The 21,544-nt window shown below is 45.0% G+C and overlaps 1 protein-coding gene across 1 annotated transcript in view; it reads left to right on the top strand.

The window, feature by feature from the left end:
• Positions 1–18,549, top strand: part of LOC142772241 (uncharacterized) — a 42,716-nt gene extending 24,167 nt beyond the window's left edge. Inside the window, exons 3-8 of the mRNA XM_075874435.1 lie at positions 173–423; positions 7,820–7,956; positions 8,577–8,691; positions 12,810–12,977; positions 15,509–15,643; positions 18,394–18,549. Coding sequence (XP_075730550.1) covers positions 173–423; positions 7,820–7,956; positions 8,577–8,691; positions 12,810–12,977; positions 15,509–15,643; positions 18,394–18,549 — 962 coding nt within the window. The remainder of the gene's footprint in view (positions 1–172; positions 424–7,819; positions 7,957–8,576; positions 8,692–12,809; positions 12,978–15,508; positions 15,644–18,393) is intronic.
• The last annotated feature ends 2,995 nt before the right edge of the window (positions 18,550–21,544 follow it).

Here is a 21,544-nt window from a genome sequence, read left to right as displayed (position 1 = left end):
ATGATAAGTGGGGCGAAGTGTGCAGATGGATGGATGGACAGACAGACGGAGGGACAGACAGACGGACGGACGATTCACGGTTTACCGATAAATCCCTCAGAAGCTTCACCCACTGATCATCATTCGCTCCGCGAATATGCTTTGATTTTTTTTTTGTTTCTATTTTTTTCAGGAAATGGGTACTCATACCTGCCAAGGCAGGGCCAAAAGTACTTGTTCAGCGTCAACCTTAACAACCGCCAGATGTTTCCTTCGAAGACCACTATCTACAAACCGGGGTTCGACAAGGAGGCACGAATAGTACAGCGATATATACTGCTCTACGGCTTTGGTATCTTCAGCGATGTGCCTTGGCTCGACGCGACGGCGATTGACCGCGACATCCTGAGGATGAATGCTTTGGGCCTCAAGCCTTTCTACGAGGTGAGTTTTGGCTGTGAGGTGGACTTCACTGTCTGAACGTTTCTTCTTAAATGAGGCGTGCGAGTGACGTTCCCGACTTCGTTGTTCTGAATGCAAATAAAGTGAAAACTGGATTTGGGAAAAACCAGGGTCGGTTGGTGGTGATGTAGATAGATAGATAGATAGATAGATAGATAGATAGATAGATAGATAGGTAGATAGATAGGTAGATAGATAGGTAGATAGGTAGATAGATAGATAGATAGATAGATAGATAGATAGATAGATAGATAGATAGATAGATAGATAGATAGATAGATAGATAGATAGATAGATAGATAGATAGATAGATACGCTCAAAGTCGCCGAAGCTCGCTAAGAAATGCTTCGCATTTAAAAGCATGGCCATTTGTATTCTGATCACAATCATTATAGGTGCAACTGTACGGCATGGCACCCGCAAACAGCGCCGCAAACAAAGCACGCGCAATGTTCGTGGCCGTTTCGGGGACAGGATCGAGACGCGTAAGACCCCGGTTTTCTCACCGAACGGTATGCGAGACGCGGTAAGCGCAGTATCGTAGTTTCATCCTTGTCATCAACATGGCTAGCATGACTGCGCCTTTACGCATTGGTACGCTGAATGTACGTGGTCTATAGGAGCGCGTCGCAAACAGTGCCAGTTGAAACGCTTGATGCGAGAAGAAGACCTGGACTTGCTCGCGGTCCAGGAGAATAACCCCTGTATTCAGAAACGCTGCTTGACTTGACTTGCCACCTACTTCAATGCAGCGCAAACGCGTTTCGAACGTGCGGTCTTTAGGCGACTGCCGCACGCCCTCTCTGTTTAAAATCTCGCTTGGTGGATTCCGTGCTGAACGGTTGTGTCGCCCGTCATCTCCGACGTCTAACGCTTATTTTGACGTCAGCAGTCACCCTCGCCAATCGGCCCGCCGTCCGCTATCTCTTGACACCGCGTAGCTACCCCCTCCTCGGACTTTTTAAGTGTGAATACACTTTATAAGCGACCACAAACCATCCACCGCCGTCGGCGGCGTCCGCAGTCTTCTCTCTATCTTTAAAAGAAAGAGGACTTGGCGGGCCGCAGCGCGACGCTCTACCGAATAAGCCACGGACGCGACGCTGATATCGGTGTCAGTAACGCGCCTTATACACCCTCCCCCTTCGCTCGCTCCTCCGCTCTCCTCGCTCGCTGCAGCTGCGCGCGCACCCCTCTCTCTAGCGCGCCCACCTTTTCTCTCAGTCTCCCGTGGAGAGCGGGTCGTGAGGGGGAGTAAAGTTAAAATCCGTTGGCATTCGCCAGTGAGTTAACGTAAACTCCCCCGTGTGATCAAATTGCGATTCCCAGGAACCATTACACCATAAAGGCACCATAGTGTGATTAATAAATATAATAGTACGAATTAATAAATACCCTTCATAGCATCACCCCGTGTATGCGCACTTAACCATGTTCACCCTCGGGGAAATGCTTGGGAGTTTTTTTGCGTGCCTCATCTTTCCTATCTCTTCCTCTTCACTCGTGTGCGGCGAGTGCTCTGTCTGCCATAGGCACCCGACAGTGGACCAGAGGGCACAACAAAGGCTTTTGGGCCGCATCAGCATTGTTGGTACCAACCACCAGGGATACTAAAAAAATGGAACGCTCGCTGAACACAGTGACACGCTGCAGTGTCAGTGTCCTTTTTGGCATGTTTTGAAAGAATGCTTTCCTGGGTGCTTACATAATCAGCCGTGACCCCCCTGCTGACAACTAAAAAAGAAAATGATATGCACATCCAAGTCTGATTTTGCGGCGTCTCCTCGCTAGGCTACGCATTGGAAGACTCGGTTTTGCTGCGCCTACTCGCTAGGCTGTGTGTTCTGGCGCTACCATCAGATCTCGTGAACTGCATTGCCGGGTGCCTATACCTTTCTCTGTCTATTATTGTTTTTTTAATTCCCTTACCCCATCTCCGACAAGGAGCTTAGCCTTGTCGCCTGCAAGGCCGACAGAAATGAACTCTTTTTATTGCGATAGCAATGATATGGGCGCTCTCAGCTGGGTTTCGGCGCCGACGTCGGCGTCACTCACCGTACAAGTATACGTATCTATAGCCCTGCCGCGGTGGTCTAGTGTCTAAGGTACTCGTCTGCTGACCCGCAGGTCGCGGGATCGAATCTCGTGTCGTGAAGGCAATGTCTCGCGGAAAGCTTTTCTTTTTCAGCTACAGCTGGAGTTATTTCTTGATGTTCTTGTTAGAGGTGCTAATTAACGACTTTTTTCGAGGAAGGAGCCTCGAGGACGAATGAGAGTCTGAGGAGAAAATGCTGCATCCGGTCCGTTACTGTGCGCCCCGCGCCTCAAACGAGCGAGCCACCGCTTGGGTCCTCCGGGGTAATCGGGGACCGAAATTTGAGCATTTACTTGTTAGAGCGTCAAGGCTGTTTTAGATAATGTGCCCATTTCAAGAAGCTGCTACAATGTTGTTGCGGGGCAGGATTCACGCGACCATGAAAACTGGTGTTGGGATTGGTTATCCTCGGCTTACCTGATTGGTCCGTATAAGCCATTTTCCAATTGGTGCAAAACAGTGGTCTTCCGCGCGGTCCGCGCACCCGTGGATGCTGGAAAACCCTATGTAAACAACGACTCGGGCTCTTTTTTGGGGTGAGCAGACTCGAGGTCAACAGCGCATCTCACCTCCGGAGACCAGTCCTAGGTGGGGCGCCAGGTGAAGGCCCCGCCTCCGCTCAGAGTGGTCAGTTAGCCGAAATTCACAATGCCCGAGCCAGCAACGCAGGGAACGAGAACCGTCTTTAATTCATGTTTCAAAATATTCACAAACAGCCTTCCGAACCAGCTCAACACGACACTGACGCACAAAGGAATACCGAAAACCCGGAACGAGCCATCCCCGCAGACTGGCGATCAATGGGACATACACAGCAAAACACCGGCTGGAAATTCAGCACGAAACACCATAGCAAGAAATAATACCCCTGTCACACGGGCACCCGCGAAGACCGTTTAACTCCCTCGTCCTTACGACAACGAAGATGCGGTCCGTGTCACACGGCCACCCTTACGCAAACGAAGGTAAACGGAGCGTTTCGCAAAGGACGTTCAACGATCTCCCTTCGCAGCGAAACGAGGTACTCTCGTCCCCAGCAGTCTAGAGGTCAGAGAAAAATTTCGAGCACTAAGTGGCCGCAGTGAAAGAATAATACATTTTGGCAATCTTAAACGTTCTTTCATTGTAGTACTCATTCACAACGCGTGTTTGTTTACATATATTTACGCCCACCAGAGTTCACTTACTCTCAACACCGATGCTCTACACTCCGTGCCTCGCACGTGGTGCCTCGCGAGTCGGGCCGGCCGGCGCCATTGAAAAATATTTCGTCCATGCGTGTGGTTGTGGTCGTCGCTGTGTCACTCATGGCTGAAGAACACGAAATGTGCGCTCACGAGGCAAAGAAGCACAAGAACTTTCGCACACGGGCATGAACACAGGCAACAAAACAACTAAAAGCACAATGTGGCCAGCGTCACTAGCAGCATCGCTACAATTAGCAAATTCGTTTTTATTTGAAAATATTTTTATGGTTTGTTAGCCTCTTACCTCCTTAATAGTGTTTTTTTTTAAAAACCCCATAACGAGGATTCAAAAAAAATCAATACACATGAAATTATAATACTTTTCCGAAAATTAAACAGCGCCAGCTGAGCCCCCTCGCGCCAACTGGTACAACCTTTTCATTGCCGTGTGACACTGCCACAACTCCTTCTCCGTCGAACCACCTAGGGGAGATTTACGTTGACGGTGTTCAACGGAGTTTAGTGGTGGCCGTGTGACAGGGGTATTACACTCACACCCAACTCGCCGTAGACTACGGGTCATCGCCTCACCTCATAGCAGACGCCCCCAAAACCGGCGAGGCCTCATCTCTGTAGCACACGCGGCAGAAACACCCTTCGTGCCTAGCGCGACCGACGCCGCATCCCGTCACTCGCTTGCCACTGAAAAGCCTCTGGGCTTGTCTCGCACCCCTTATCTCCAGCCACCTTTCCGCTCCTGTGACCTTTTTGGATGCTGACGCTCGTTTCGCGCATGTGCAATGCGCCTGTGTTGTCCTCGCCCTGCTTCTACCGTGCGTGCTACAGATAAGGGCCCATCGTCCTGACGATATATATGAAAATTCAAGAGTAATGGAGGAAACACTTTTATTGGGGTCCTGAAGGATTCCATCCCGTTTTATAGGAGTAGGACCGTGGGCAACTCCCACGCTGGGACGGGGAGGCCCAGCCTCACCGCCGCATCGTGGGCCTTCTGGAAAGCCTCGAGTTGCATGAGAACCGGACTAGTGAGTACTAAATAAAAGGAGAAAGAAAAAAAAGCCGCCCACACTCGGCGCCCAGCTCGTTGCGATGCGCCGACACGCGCTTATCCCCGTAATGGGGGGTGGGGGGTGGGGGAGGTTAGATTCTTGTGTGCGCGCTTATCCTTTCGTGGAAAAAACCACGCGCCTTCGGCTTTGACCGGAACGATGGCGTTTAGCTTCCGGGTGCACAAAGATCACTTCGCTCGCTGGAGAGGCCCCGTTTGCGAAAAGAGCGTGCTCTTAAATGCGAAGCATTTCTTAGCGAACTTCGACGAGTTTGATTGTATCTATCTATCTATCTATCTATCTATCTATCTATCTATCTATCTATCTATCTATCTATCTATCTATCTATCTATCTATCTATCTATCTATCTATCTATCTATCTATCTATCTATCTATCTATCTATCTATCTATCTATCTATCTATCTATCTGTCTGTCTATCTATCTATCTATCTATCCGTCCATCCATCCGTTCGTCCATCTATCCATCCATATAACCACCTACGACTTCTAGCTCTCCTGGCCGTTTGGATAATCGAATCAATGCCAGATTTGGTATCGCAGAACATGACTGTATATCAAGCATAACTGACTAATCTTAACATGAAAATCATGACATGTATGTCATCATTTAGATGTCATGGTCTTGCTGTTCCTGCGGTGGTTTTGTTCAGATGAAATATCGCAAAACTGGTATAGTATGACATGTCTGCATGGCGAACGTAAGTGACAGGCCCCCACGTGGAAATCGTGACATGATAGAACATGATAACATGCCACGGTCATGATGCGCTCATGGTCGTTTCACTGGCTTAACGTGCACCAAAATTGGTATTTCGGGAAGTGAATAGACGAAGGTATGTGAATGGTGCAAACATGATAATCATGCGATGTGTGTCATGTAACAACATGACTACATGCCATGCTCATGATACACTGGCGACCGTTTCACTAGCTTCACGTATACCAAATTTGGTGACGTGAGTGAATGACGAAGATATTTGACTGGTGCAAACTTGATAACCATAAAATTCGTACCATGTAAGAGCATGACTACATACCACGCTCATGATGCATTCGTGGCAGTTTCGCTGGCTTCACAAATACCAAATTTGGTAATACGTGATGTGGTTGGACGAGGAAGGTATATAACACATCCAAACACAATAATCTTGATATGCTGTCGTGTAAAACACGACATGTTACGCTCATAGTGTGCTCACGGCCATTTCGCTAGCTTCACGTATACCAAATTTGGTATTACTTGACGTGAATGGACGACGAGCCCTAATGCCAGGAGCAAACTCGATTATCATCACACGAAACTCACGTATGGCACAATCTACGTCCGCCTCATTACGTTGTGCTGATTTTAATGCGACAATTCAACCTTCCTCATTCGTGCTTCGCATATCATCGATTCCCTCACTACGTGGGATCTACCAATTTCTCAAACACAGCGAAGAAATAACTGGGAAGCAATAACTGGGACACTTGACTGCTCTCATCTGTACCCGTGAATACGTTCAGTGCGTCGTTTTAGGGGCGAAGCTCCTTAGGGCGTAAGCTGTGTGTCCCCTGTAGCCTGTATGTAGCCACCTCTAGTTTAGTTCTTGCAGTGTTCACTAGATGGCGGTACCGTCCCCTGTATGTAGCCACCTCTAGTTTAGTTTTTGTAGTGTTTACTAGATGGTGGTACTTGTAGCTGATGATGAAAAGATGCAAGATGTTATAAACTAGAAAGCGGTACTTGTAGTTGATGAAAGACGCGAGATCTTATAAAATAGGAATGATGTCACATATGGCGCGTGTCATTGGTTGAAGGCAATCGTTCGATTTAGTGCGGCGACGTACGCTAGGGGGAGCGATGTAATAAAATCGAGTGGGCAAAATGTACAGAGGATTCATGGTTTACCAGGTTTACCTCCGGAGCTTCGCCCACTCATCATCATTCACTTCGTGGATATGGCAGAATTTTTTGTTTAAACAGCGCGTTAGGTGTCGAGCGGTAAACGTGTTTAGTTTGCTCTCGTCCTGTGTGCGTTGTTTTTGTGCGTCAATAGGGAGTTTTAGAATAGCGCACCGCGAGCCCTTGCGGTGCGGTCGCTGATACTGCGCATGCGTCGTAACGCGAGTCGGCGTTCACGTTCACCGACCGCACGCAAAAAATCCGAAATTGCGTGCGGTAATGGCGGCCCGCATGTGGCCCGCAAGCGCTGGTTTCGAGGCTACGGTGTCGCCGCGATCGTGCGTCGCCGTTTGCAGCAGGGCGAACGCTATTATAAAACTCGTATGGCACCCGCAACGCCCGCAGCGCTTGCAAACGGTATTCTAAAGCTCCCTAATGTGTGCGTGAACAGCGCGCTGCACGTTTCGATCTGCTAGCTGTTCTCAGCGTTACATTCTAAGCTGTTGCCATCACATTCATTGCTTCGCCTTTGAGCGAAACTGTGACTTTTTTTCCTTTCCTTCAAGAACTACTTGCTAACTTTAAAAATTCGCTTGCGTGCGCCACGTTCGGTGGCAACGTGTCTTTAAAGCTGTAGGCGGTTTTATTGATAAGCTGAAACAAATTCTTTATTTATTTATTTATTTACTCATTTATTTATTTATTTATTTATTTATTTATTTATTTATTTATTTATTTATTTATTTATTTATTTATTTATTTATTTATTTATTTATTTGTGTCTCTCTGTGCCAGTATAGAAAATGGAGCGAAGGCAAACGCCTCAAAGCCTGACTAAGGGCCTTTGCTCCAAATGCAGTGAGGCTGGCAGGCTGCCATAAGAACTTTGCAGGATACAGATGAAGAATACAAAAATGTACAAAAATACAAAAGCTACATGTGCAAATACGGTAACACGTACTATAGTAATGAAGCGTTATTTATAGTAAGCAAATATATACACAACAATCGTAATGTTTTACACACCAATTAGACTATTTCCGAGACTAATTAGACTATTTTCCATCTTCCGAGGCCATGACGCTTGTAAACAAAACGACCGGTTGCGCTTCGCAGGTGTTCACGCAGGTCATCGTGGGGCTTGGCATTCCGAAAAACGACGTCGCCAACTTCTTCGCTCTTCGAACGGCCAGTCTGACCACAAGGGCAGCGAGTTACGATGGGCTCCTGGAAGGCCTTAACGGAATTACCGGGTAAATGATATACGAAATTTTACTGCTGTCCATTCGCTTTCTCGCCGACCTGTCGTCTTGAGCTCGTTTGCGTTAAATCACTGTATAGTGACGCTCTAGTTTCTCCTTCAAGCACTTCCGATGCGGCGCTTCCAGTTTTCAGAATATTCCGGAAGCGTGTGTTAAAAAGTTGAGCGATTGAATAATTGTTTGTTCTGATTTAAGTTAAACGAGTTGAAATGAATAAATACAATATCGCAGCATGAGAGTACTCAGTAGAAAGGACTAACTAGTGGGCAGAATAATTAATGAATAATTGGCGGTGTCTGAGTGACCGCAGCACCACAGATCTCTCTAGTAAAAATTCTAGTAAACTCAGTGTCTTCTGCACGGCCTCCAAGAGTGCGTGCCGGGCAACCTGCCCGTGCGAAATCTCGAAGGCCACGCTCCCTGCGACTGCAGCTGCAACAATAGCTTGTACTCGGTGCAAGTGCCCATTCCTGTAGTCCCTGCGAATGCTTCGTTCGTGTTCATGCTCCTGTTGTCGGTCATACTGCGTATCATCGATGCCGTGTTCCACTAATAGTAGTTTTGCAGCAGATTCCGCAGCATGTCCGAACCACCGCAACGTCTTTGTGCAGCGGAGACCTGCGCTTCGTGATCTTGTTGACCATTACGAGTGAAACGGCGCTGACGGTCCTGCCTTCTTCGGCGTGGGACGCATCCTGTCTTCTATCCCGCGCCGACGCCTCAATAGTGGGTCGCTCACAGCTTAACAGACTTTCAAGTCAGTCGTCTTAGCGTGTTGTATTGAAGGCGATTTGGGTGTCACGTCTGACGGGACAGATATCGAAACAAACATATAAACAACGGCAACTTTCAAAAGTGTATTTATTTAGTTATTTATTTATTTATTTAAAAGTACCTTACAGGCCTCACAGAGACATAGTGTAAATTTCGAGAGGCATAGTGTAAGGGGATCTGGTACTTTCGAGGTTAGTAACGCGCATTGCTGCATTTAAGCTCTATTAATACAACGTTTTCTTTTTTTATGCAGAATGGCAGATGACTTACTTCACCCCTTAGAAATAAATTTTCTTTAAGTAATGATGAGTGGCCGCTTTGAGAGAAGTGTCAAACTTCAGTGTTTTTTTTTTGTAAACATAATAAGTTTCACCACAATTTTGAGGCATAACAGTGTATGAAGAAACGCAATTCAAAAAATATATATATCGAATACTAGCAAATAAATGCTATTTTACTGTCTTCAGTTTAAATTGTCGGCAGCGATAAACTCCTGAAGTACAGGTGTTTTGTGCCGTTTACCATATTTCAAATTCTTTTCTCCCAATATTCCCCCGAAACCAAGGGGAAAATAACATGTCCATAACACTAAATTTAACTTGCTCTATGATTGGGATATGGAATAAGTATTGTCACAAAGAAGGTACTGTTTTTTTTGTCACTTGCTAGGTGGGCTTAAAGCTGAGAAATCACGCAATTAGACGATAAGTATTTTTTTAGTCAAAATAAGTATTTGTTAGACGAACAAGATGTTTTTCGCAAGACTAACTTTCAGGCCATTGTTCGAGCTCTAAATTGAGCGCGAGGAAGATATTTTATAAAAATGGAGATGGCATCCGGAACAGCGTTCTCGTTATAACCTAGACACCTCGCGCTAGAAAAAAAAAAGTGGAAAATATTATTCACTCCTTACGAAATCAAATCGGGTTTTTTATAAGTAAATCATCTGCTACTTATTAAAACAGAAGAGCCGGATGTAAAATTTTTATTAATATTACTTTAGAAAGCAAGGTTGCCTTATATCAACAAGGGAGCGCACTCCTTATTGCTTTGATATCTCGTCTTGCTTTCGTCTTGTGATAACCTTTGGAAAAAAGAATGGAGTATTTCGGAACTATCTCTGCGGCGTAACACTTATCATCATTTACTTCGAACTCATTCCTCGCATTATCACCACAGTTCCGGTAGTTCGCGGTCACGAATGGCACTCGCGTTATCAGTGGAACACAGCATTCTTGACGGGAAAAGGGTGGTTTCTCAAGAAACACAACATCAGCGAGTCAGATGGCGAATATATCTGCGTGGCTGAACTACACCGCAAGTGCTCCATTTTTCTCGAGATTATTACATTGCGATAGCAATTATTTGGACACCCTTCGCAGAATTTTTCTCTCACCGTCGCCGTTATGTTCTGTATAAAGCCCAAATCAATATTTTCGCATGACAACACCCCGGTCCTCGTATGTTCTGCGCACGTGCGCTGGCGGCGAACACTGTTGAAGCAGAGCTAAAACAAACCGGTGATTTCCGTTCCACGAAGAGGCCGTGTATAGGGATTTATTTTTTAAACACTACAGTTTTACAAGCCAGACATAAGTATGTTATGCTAACATAAACGTTCTACAGAATCAGTATCATGTGCTAGTAGGAATGCTGATAAGAACACAGAACAAGCACGATAAGATAATACAAAACAACTTAGAAATGCGATAGGGTTAAATAGTTAAATATGATAGCATTAAATAGCGAACGATCAAGTTGTTCTATATTTCTATTGTGACTGGAAAAAAAACAATTTAAAACAATCAATATGTGTTCTGAAAGGAACATCACCCTGCTGCGAGACCTAACGTTGATGGCTCCTCAATCAATCAATCAATCAATCAATCAATCAATCAATCAATCAATCAATCAATCAATCAATCAATCAATCAACGTTTCTTTATTAGCGTCAGAAATGTGCATTGTTAGTAAGTATGCAGGAGGAGGTCCCAAGGTAGTAAACCGCAGGCGGGACCTCCTCAAACAGAGAAGAAACAGCCCGTTTGTCTTTCGTCAGTTGAAGGAGCGTGAAGGGATGCTGTAGAGGTTGGGCAGGCCCCGCCGCGGTGGTCTAGTGGCTAAGGTACTCGGCTGCTGACCCGCATGGCGCGGGTTCGAATCCCGGCTGCGGCGGCTGCATTTCCGATGGAGGCGGAAATGTTGCAGGCCCGTGTGCTCAGATTTGGGTGCACGTTAAAGAACCCCAGGTGGTCGGAATTTCCGGAGCCCTCCACTACGGCGTCTCTCATAATCATGAAGTGGTTTTGGGACGCTAAACCCCACATATCAATCAATCAATCAATCAATCAATCAATCGAGGTTGGGCAGGAGCTGCGTTTTTGAAGCGGCATGTGCGACCTTCTATCAAAATGGTGCGGTCGCTAACTTGCCACCAGTAGACGGCTCGTGTAACCTTGAACGTGCTGTGCTGTCGCCACTTCGCGTTGAGGTGACAGACCGCACGAAAACCGCTTCACTACCTCGAGCGGCCGTATTCACTTAAGCTGGCGTTTTCTAGAATTACGCGAGACCATATCCTAAACGGTTGGATACTACTTAGCGCAACATTCCAATTCGTTGCTATCCCACTCAGTTGCTTGTGGGTCATTTCATGCCAAACGTCCCAACCATTTCAGCGACCATCTCAAATGTATTTGAAAAATAAAATGTGCTGATTTACTGCATTTAAAACTGGCAAACGATAAAATATTTCCGAGAGAAAAAAAATTAACCACGTGGTTGCTTTCTGAACTTCCCGGAATGTCGTTTGAGTGTTGTTAATTGAAAGATTCATTTGAAAAGTACCACTCTTTCTTTCTATAGAAAATATGATCTAAATGTTAGGTAAAGGTGATTGTGAAAGGTGTTTTAAGCTCTGTAATATTAGTGCAATTTTTCTGGAACATACGCCTCCGAGAATTTAGTCAAATTATTTTATGTTCGTATTTTCTGTATTGCAATCCTGCACTTTGTATGAATATCTAAGGAGTGAATACTTAATAGACAGAAGGTATATTTTGAGAAAAAATATTTTTAGACCTCTCGAGCTGCTAAACCTTACGAAGAAAAATCACAAGTTTCGCAAAATTGTCGTTCTTGTTCATATTGAGACGCAGTTCGCTCCATGTCGCGGCCCAATTAAAAACCACTTTTATACCTAAATCAAAAACAATAAGCAGTTCGTTCTATATGGCAAGTTTTATCATTACATTTTTATTTTAAGAAAGAAAATAATTTTTAAACTTTATTTTGGCGCCTATTTTTCCATTTGGTCATACGACAGCTGCCGCCTTGAAACTCCCTCCTGCCGTCAATGGGAAAGTTCCAAAATTATGTTCTTCGGTGAGACGAAAAACATAATGAGAAGATTTGCCATAAGAAAAGAAATTTTTATTTCCTTTCGATTAGAGTCTACAGACGATTTTTAATTGACCATCACATGTACAAATTGCGTCTGACTACTGACGAAAAGGAAAATTTTGTGAAGTTTTAAAATTCTTTCGTAAAGCATAGCAGCTTGAGCGGTCTAACAATATTTTTTCACGAAATATACCTTCAATTGAGTAAGTATTCACTACTCAGATATTCAAAGTGTAGTATGGCAATAGGAAAAATGCAAACTTAACACATTTTAACTAACTTCTTGGGGGCGTATGTACCAGTAAAATTGCAGTAATAATACTGAGCTTTAAACATCTTACACAAGTAATGTCACTTAACATGTACACCAAATTTAGTATAGAAAGAAGGAGCGGTACTTTTAACACAAATTTTTTCACAGACAACCCCCCCCCCCCCCCCCAAAGGACATTCCAAGAGGTTCAGAAGGCAGCAACGTGACCAAAAAGTTTTTTTCTCCGAAATATTCTAGCGGTTCACTGTTTTAAATGCAGTAAATTGGCACGATTTTTTTTTTCGAATACAATTGAGATGGTTGCCAAAATGGCTGGGACGTTTGACGTGGACTAATCCTACTGTAGGCATTGCTTCAGCGATGTGGAGAAACCGATTTTTTTTTAACGCCACAGGAAGAAGCTATCGATTCCATTGCCGGAGTTAAGTCGCCGGTGGTGACCTTCGCCATGACCGTGAGCCTGCGGTGGGATGTTTTCGCCGACGTGGACGTCAGTCTCTTGCGCGGGAAGAAGCTCAACAACGTTCAAAGCACCGGGCATCGTACTCTGCCATTCGAAACAGTGAGTTCACTGATGCGTCTTAAACTATGAATAAAAAAAAAACTATGAATTGGCGTAACCTGAACAAGCTCAACAGAAGAATAAAACCGGTTCCCCGCAGTCGAAACAGTGAAGAGTTTAGTTATAGTTACCGTTATAGTTACTAATACAGTTACTGTATATGCTACCTTTAGGTACCAGTGTTGCGCATCCATTTTCCAAACACCACTATCAATCGTGTACTGAGGAGAACATGATGCACAGGCCACGCCCTGAAAACATGCTTGCGCCGCCAAAGGCCAAAGGTCACCCATATGAAGTGACCGTCGTGCGCTCTAAAGGTCACTAGCTACGATCTGGTGCCTTTATTTGTCCTAAATTCGTGTCTTCAAGCTTCGACAGCGAAGTACTTGCGTCGATTCGGCAACGTTTTCCGAAAACAAACTGAAAACTAAGCTATGCTGAAAGGTTAGCGAATGGCCATCGACGCTACCAGAATCTCGGAGGACATATATTACGTGTTTGTCAGTCAGTTATTTTTTTATCCTCCATAGCCGGAGTCACTGAACATGGCGGTAGTAGCGCCGCTTTTTATTCGACATTACGCTACACCTTTGCCTTACTGGATATACTAAAAAAAATTGGGAAACCCTTAAGTTTAGTTTTTGAGAGTTGAACGCGATAGCAATATTCTGTTCCTAGTGTGAACTTTAAATACTTAGTGTATAAAATCTTTTCGAACTTTCTATGCACCCACTGTGTGGCCTTAAGGGTGCAGTAGCATGTGTACCTTTTGCAGTGGGTGACTGGCTTTAAACTATGAAGTCGTGATAATCCCATGCTCTGACGCCAGATCACCATGTACGCTTGTGCCACGCAATATCACGACCATATTTCATGTTGTATTGTGAAACACGTATACTGAACGTGTCCAAGCCGAGGAAGTTATTTTCACTGTATTTACAATGACCAATGAATGGGCAGTCACACGAGGAGCACGTGACTGCAGAGGCGGGGTCAAGGAGTGGTCACGCGCGCCGAAGAGAACTAACACCGGATCTTCGGGCTCCATCAGAGCGGCGGGCATAGCGCAAGAGCAGCGCATGTCACACAAACTCGCCTTCGCGCCTCCTGCCGGTGTTCATCGCCGCAACCACAGCCGCTCGGTTGCTCGAATGTGAAACGGGCTTTAGTCTACCCTGTCCCGCCGACCTCGTAGTTGTGGAAGAGGAGAGTTCTTCGATCACACCAGAATGAAAATGGCCTCTCGAAACCTGGACGTTCCCATAAGCGATTCTGCGGCGGCTGCAGATTGTCGCGCCATCTGAGAGCAGAAACACAAAATAGCAGGTTACCGCGACGCCCCACGCGTAGGTTCTTCGCATGTTGCTCAACGCTACACGTGGCACTAGCGCCATCACGTCGTTTATCTGTTTCTCGGTAAACCAAAGACGCGACAATCGGCGGACCTCAGTAATTTCGGCCAATGCCGAGTTCAGATTTTGATATGTGGCGCCTATCGGGAGCTGCGCTACACATAGCATTGAAGGATCCTGGCAGGCGTCAGGAAGGTCGCTTTACTAGAGGGGTAGAAAATTATGAAATAAACAAAGTATGAAAATGATGATGATTGTACTAACGATGGTGATTGATGCTCAATGATGACAATGCTCGTAGTCAGGCTAACCTCTTTCTTCACGTATACAATACTATCGCCTGCTTAGAGCTTTGTTGTCTGAGTGTTTCCACGCTGTGCTCAAGTGGCTCATTTTTTTGGTTTGTTTTAATGTACACAAAATATTCACGACACGCCATGTACAACTTCGGTATAAATAAAAGAGTTTGAGCCGAAATAGAAGCCAGATATCACGGAGCGACGCCAATATTCTGTCTAGTTGTCGTGACAACCGAACGACTTAGGATAATTTGTCAATTAATTAATGCAAATAGTGCACAAACAGTGTTCGAGTTATGCCTTAGGCATTTGAAGTAGCCGACATGAAGCCGAAAAATATTTCTGAATTTAGCAGGTCGTAACGGTGGGACCTTCTTCATCAAGCGGAATGAATATCTCATATATGTAGTAATAGTTCTATATACTCCTTTATAACTTAATCCCGCTGTGGTGGTCTTTTTGTTATGGCCCTCTACTGCTAACCTGAAGGTTTCGAGATTGAATACCAGCCGCAGCTGCCAAATTTTTATGCAGGCAAATTGCTGGAAGTGCGCATGTTCCAATTAAAATGCCTGTTGAAAAACACTAGGTGGTCAAAATTTTGGATGCCCTGCAATCTAGCGTCTTCCATAAATGTGTCGTTGTTTTGGGCCGTAAAACCCCAACAATTACGAGTGCGATAAAACTTACACTGACAACCATGTAGATTTTTGCCATCGGCGCTGCTGTCATGTTCCATTTATGTTACCTTGGTTTGGGTCTGATGAATAGCAACTGATCAGCGTAGTTGCGTGACCGTGGTCGCAAGGCCTCCTTTATCTTTCGCGGCCCACTTATCACTGTCTCTGTTTTGTTTCTGGATGCCATGCCTTTGCAGGAGTGCCACAAGGTGTTCAAACCCGGCCCAAACAAGCCGAAAGTTATGTACGCAGGCAAGGGTGGGTGCGCTTTCGCCCAGATTAGTAACACTGACGTGGCAAGCTTCGAGACCGCGCAGACTCTGGAGCTGAAGGTGAAGAGAGCTGCTTCGAAAGTATATAACATGTCTTCGAATGATTAACAATGTGATAGCTGCCTGTTTTGGCGATATCCATTATATGTACACGCTCGGCTGGATTTTACCGCCGGCGTCGGCGACCACCGTCATTCACCATATATGCATCCGTATCTATATGAAAAAGCAAGAAAGAAAAATAATCCAGAAAAAAATGGCGGCGCAACTTCCCACGGGTAAACTCGAGTCAATGCGTCGCAGAGTTTAGAGCCGGCATTGCGTGAATGTTGCGTAATTGGGAATGGTTTGGGAATGCTTAATTGTTATTTCGTATTTGTTATTCTTATTTATGAAACGAAGGGTAAGCAGTGTCTTCAACGTCAAGCGAAAGCCAAGTAAAGACGCCCTTGGCTGAATTCCTGACACGCGATGCCAGTGAACCGTTGTGCAGCGCGAGCAGCCTTTTTTTTTTTTTTCACAAGCGGACGTACGCTGCTTGCGTCGGCCTTGCGAGGCAAGAGGGGAGCAACAGTTTGTCTACGCGAGACACGATCATGCACAGTAAGCGTGTAGACGGCGCCACCGCCAACGCCGAAGCGCGACATCGAGCGACTACGAAATGCTCCGCATTTAAAGGACTCCGGCGCGCGGAATCGAACGCTCGACCTGTTGCATATGAGTGCGTGGCGTTAGCCACTGAGCCACGAAGGAGCACCTCCTTCAACTTGGAAACGGCAACTTATGTATATCTACCACATGCCACTGGTGATGCCGATCTCGGGAGACTATCGTGTTTTCAGGATAGTATACCAGTGAGGTTGTGCATTTAATGCGCATAGCAGGTAGCATTCATGTGCGCGCCAGCTCGGAGGCGCGCGCACATGAAGGCTACCTATAGCGTTGCCAACTTGGTTCAAGAGACCTCAGCGTTGTTAAGAAAAATTGCTGGAGTGGAAGCTCCTTCAATGCCTTGCCAGCAGAAGTGAATCCAGCTTTTGCCGCTGTCAAGATGCCGGGAACATGCTCTTTTCTGATAGTGCCCACTTAGAGATCAAGTGGCTTCAATTTGTTAGTGTAAATTCTACGTTAGTTCTATAGTGAACGATAGTTGTTCCCGACGAAATAGCACACAGAAACGAGTATGGGTGACTGAATTTCCCTAGAACTTTGCCCCCAATTAGAGGCTCACTATGGGAAACTAGTAACACTGAGACGCACTTGGAGCACGCGACCCAAAAAAAAAGTTTCCACATTACACTTGTTGGGCGTGCGAGGGATACGCTCCGTTCTTGATCGCGGAACGGTGATACTTTATCATGCCTCTAGTAAGATGGCCGCCACTGACGCCACCTTTATTGAGGCAGGGCTTCACTCCTGGGCAATGATTTCTACTCCAGAATTTTTTTTTTTAATTCTCCTTGGTCACGACGCGGTGACGCGTGCTCATGCGTTCATCTTCCACGCATACTGCGTTCGCACGCGTTCATGCGTTCACCTCCCACGCGTTCATCGCCCCGCGGAGGGGGGGAGGGGGTTGACGCTCACACGTGTATGCGCTTATCTCGCATTGGGGGAAAATCGGACGCCTTGTGCGTTCACGGGAATGATTCGGTTGTAATTACCGGGCGCACAAACGTCACCGCGCTCACTGCACAGCCTCCGTTTGCGAAAAGGGCGCACTTTTGATGCACAGCGAAGTAGCAGCTGAGGAACTTATTTGAGTTCTTCTGTACCTGTAAGTACGTTTCATGCATCATTGGTGCGTGAGCAACGCGGGGCATGTTTCGATGTGCTTGCCATTCTTCGCGTGACACTCCAATTTGTTGCTATCGCATTGATTGCTTCACCTTTGCGGCAATGGTGCGTCTTTTTTTTTTATTGCAGGTGTTATAGAAAATGGTTGCTCCTTCCGCTATAGAAATCGATCATTATGCGTGATCATCGCGTGGCTACCGAAGCGTTCTCTGTCGGCGCTCGTTTGTATCATGATGCACTACTTCACTTCACCGTTCTTTGATGGCGACATTGCCACCACCAACCAAGAACTTTGATGGAGAAAGTATGAGAAATATTCGGCGTGTCGGTCATCTTTTAAAGAAAATTTTATAAACTTGGGAAGGGTCAGTTCAAAAGTGAAAACAAGACATCTTCAACAACTTGAGCATTTCTTCGTATTCCCAACTGCAAAACCCGATGTTCTGTATACCTGAAGGTCCTGATGGACCCTACGCTTAGAGCTGTTATTGTCTACGTGTTTTATGTAGAAAAAAAAACATGACATCCACGAAGTGAATGAATATGAGTGGGCGAAGCAGTGAAATTGTGCGATGCTACCGTAATTCACCCGTGATATCGATCACTCGCGCATGCAAATAAACGACAAAGGGGTGGAGAATTAAATACAATGTTTACTGGTCTGAAACGATATGTTGTGTTGTGCATGGAATTCTTTTCGCCTTTGATACTACTGTCTTGTGGAATCGAATCTAGCCCGAAATTGGCAAGTACGAGGTCTGTGCCCGTTTCCCTGGTGGTTGTTGGTTGTTTCCAGTCATACGAAGTGCATCGTAGAGCAGCATATCGAGACGTCATACACTTCACAAGCAAATCGTTGTCCGGGATCATCATCGCCATCACGTCATCAAGTGGCGAGGGAGAGATAGCGCCAGTGGCAAGTGTAACTACTCTCTCGGTCCATGCGGAATGGCTAAATGTGACACATGATGCTCGTTTACAGATAATGTCGCCACTTTGTTCTGTATTTGCAGATGACGAACGCCATCAATTACTCGAGCCGAATCACGAAGGGCCGCCTCGTGATGGGATGGTTCGTCTACAATGTCACCGGTGGACTGTCACCCAACGAGTGCAATGGTTCGGCCCACCGGCTGCGGAAGATGCGCGACATTATAGACATGTACTGAATTCGCACCTGCGGCTCCGGTCGTTGGTGGACTGCAAGCATCGAGTCACCTCAGCCGCAATCCGCCAGCTCTGTTTCTTCAACTAAAACTTTGTTGCATACAACGTAGATTATGGTTTTGGCTAACATAATTGTCAAGAATTATTTCATTACGTCTCATGCTCGATATCAATTTATGATGTACACAACCGGTACAATACAGCGACTACTTTCGCATATGTTGTTATTCCAATTTTTTGCCGTCTCAGCTTCATGTATATGAAGTCGTGAGGCGACCTTGGTCAACTTCGTATGAAGGGAAACAAATTTTAGCAGAAGGTTGCCCCAGTTCCACCGTTGGTGGACACACTTCAAGTCCGATGTGTGGACAGGTTAAGTTATGGCAACGCACCGGGTGTCATATAAAAAAATAACTGGAAAACATGGCAGCTAGCTACTGCTAAATTTTGGGGAGGCGGCTTCATACGAGTACAGTGTATCACAGCGTGATCCAACACATACTGTAACTCGTATATAAATATCTCTAATATTTACATTGGAGCTTGATTTCTTTTACTATCTGTTCGAAACATGCTGAATGCATATGAGGTTTTTTTTATTTTGCAGGGTTCCCTAGTTTTGCGAACCAAACGCAAACGCAACAACTGTAAGACGAGGTTGGTTGAATGGTCGGTTCCTCAATATATTGGCGCAACCCACTCTGGGGGATAGACCATAAATCGGATGGTGCCTTACTTAAAAAATATATTCGCCTATTGAGGGAACAGGTTGAAAATTAATGGTTTAGTCATGGCAGACTAATAATATAGGCTTGCAAGATCTAAAAAAAAGAACTTTAGAGTACTAAAATCAACAAACCCGAAAATAAATTCACATAACTTTAAACATTACAACTGCATTAACGTACGCCTAACACGCAAATCGTTTAGATAATCATAAAAGGTTATACAGCATTGAAAACGCTCCTGTGGTTAAAACCGAATATGGTTGCACCAAATGAAAAAATCGCCGGAATAGACACATTAAAATTTTGGCAAGGTAGCGCTAGTAGCCCTTTCCTTTGCGTTTTCAATCTTTGCTACGTCAAAAAGGAGTGCTCTAGGGATTCACTCTCAATTACGGTAAAGGCATAAAGGTGAATGATGATGTGAGCAGCGAGACCTGAAGCCGGGTATTGGGCAAATGTGGCAGTTTGGTACCTATAGATGTCAGTCCCTCTTCCATTACAGAACGTAAGGTATTAAATGAAATTAAGGCAGTAACCACGAGAGTAAATAACGCCAGACTTGCGCGGAGGGCGAAGCACAGTCGCAGCGAAAGCTAGATGAGCGTTCTTTCAGAGCATTTTCTAAACACTCATTGGGTAACTGCTGCAGGGACACTTGCTGCGGGCACCAACGGCAGCATTAATACTTTTTTCTGGATAGTAGACTGGCATTCGTTTTCTTTTGTTTTGTTTCCCTGGGATGATGGCTCATACCCACTCAGGGGGATTGGCCAAGAAGGTGTAGTGCAGTTTTTGTGTGATCATTTTAACTATGTGTAATGAATTGGTATTATAACAAGACTAATGTAAAAAAACATAAAAAGAGCAAACAAAAAAAATCAATTTGAGCAATTTTGAGATTTGAGGTGTTATGATTACCACTCAGCTGCATTTACTTCACTCTGCCTTGGGGAGTAATAAATCGCTATGCCATCCTTCGTCATTCTTCTGAGAAGTGTAGTATCCGCTAAAAACTAGCATGGAACATTGTGCCAATTGTTAATGCAATGGCTGGCAACAATGAGAAGTTATGCCTGAAGTGGGTATGTGCCACAGTTTATAGGTGACCAAAAAAGAGCCTATGTAATGGGTTAGAGCATTGGACGACCCACTCGTTATGCTATTTACATTGTGTGACGCCTCGTTATTTTGCTGTTCTAAAACGCTTTAGTAGTCATATTAACGTGATTACTTTCCCGACATCAAGCCTGCTTAAGGCAAGCTTGCGAACGTGTCCCAAGTCTGCGAGCAAGGGCAGGTTCGGTTCCTGACCACGGCAAGTTGTCTTTTCACCTACTTCACTTTCTTCAAATCTACATCACAATTAGATCTAATAATTTTACCTATACTTTCCTTGGCTATATTGTCTGTTACATCTCATTAATATTGTAGCGAACATGGAAAAACGAGCCCTTAAGTATACCCTCATTTCCTAAATAATTAACGAGGGTCTCGTACTGGCAGACTTGGTGCCTTCAGAGGTTGCATACGAGGCGCTATTGGTCAGCTGCCAGCTCGCAATACGTTCACGTGCTACGTGACGCCAAACCGGCTCATAAAGAGTGTGCCACACTCGCCACCATGGCTACAGATGGCGCTGACTGGCACTCCAGCGCTTAAATTCACATATAAATTCAATAAAGTGGCTGGGAGGATAGTCGCCGTGGTAGCTCAGTGGTAGAGCATCGAACGCGTTATTCGAAGGTCGCAAGTTCGGATCCTGCCCACGGCTAGTTATCTTTTCAACCACTTGTCTTTCTTCGCATTTACAGTATAATGCGGTCTAGTAACTTCCCCTATACTTTTCTTGGCATTATTGTCCGTTGAATCTCATAATAAATAAATATATATATATATATATATATATATATATATATATATATATATATATATATATATATATATATATATATATATATATATATATATATATATATATATATATATATACTTTTACGCATTCGCTCTCATTTGACACTCAAGTATGCTGTACACTGTAGCGGTTGCTATTGTATGTCCATGCCGAGAGGCAATAAGATTTATTTCCGGAGAGCAACCTCGAGCCTGGACGATTTTCTGTGATGCCAAACCCGCTTTGCAAACCATTAATTGCATCATGAAGCAAGGTCCATATTACAGCTTGGCAATAGAAATCACAGAACTTATTCAGGTTGCTTCAACAAATGGCCATCTTATAACTTTCCAGTGGATTCCCGCTCATTGCGGCGTG

Source organism: Rhipicephalus microplus, chromosome 9, assembly GCF_043290135.1.
Source record: "Rhipicephalus microplus isolate Deutch F79 chromosome 9, USDA_Rmic, whole genome shotgun sequence".
In the NCBI taxonomy this organism is placed as follows: domain Eukaryota; kingdom Metazoa; phylum Arthropoda; class Arachnida; order Ixodida; family Ixodidae; genus Rhipicephalus; species Rhipicephalus microplus.
This window is presented reverse-complemented; position numbering and strand designations above follow the sequence as displayed.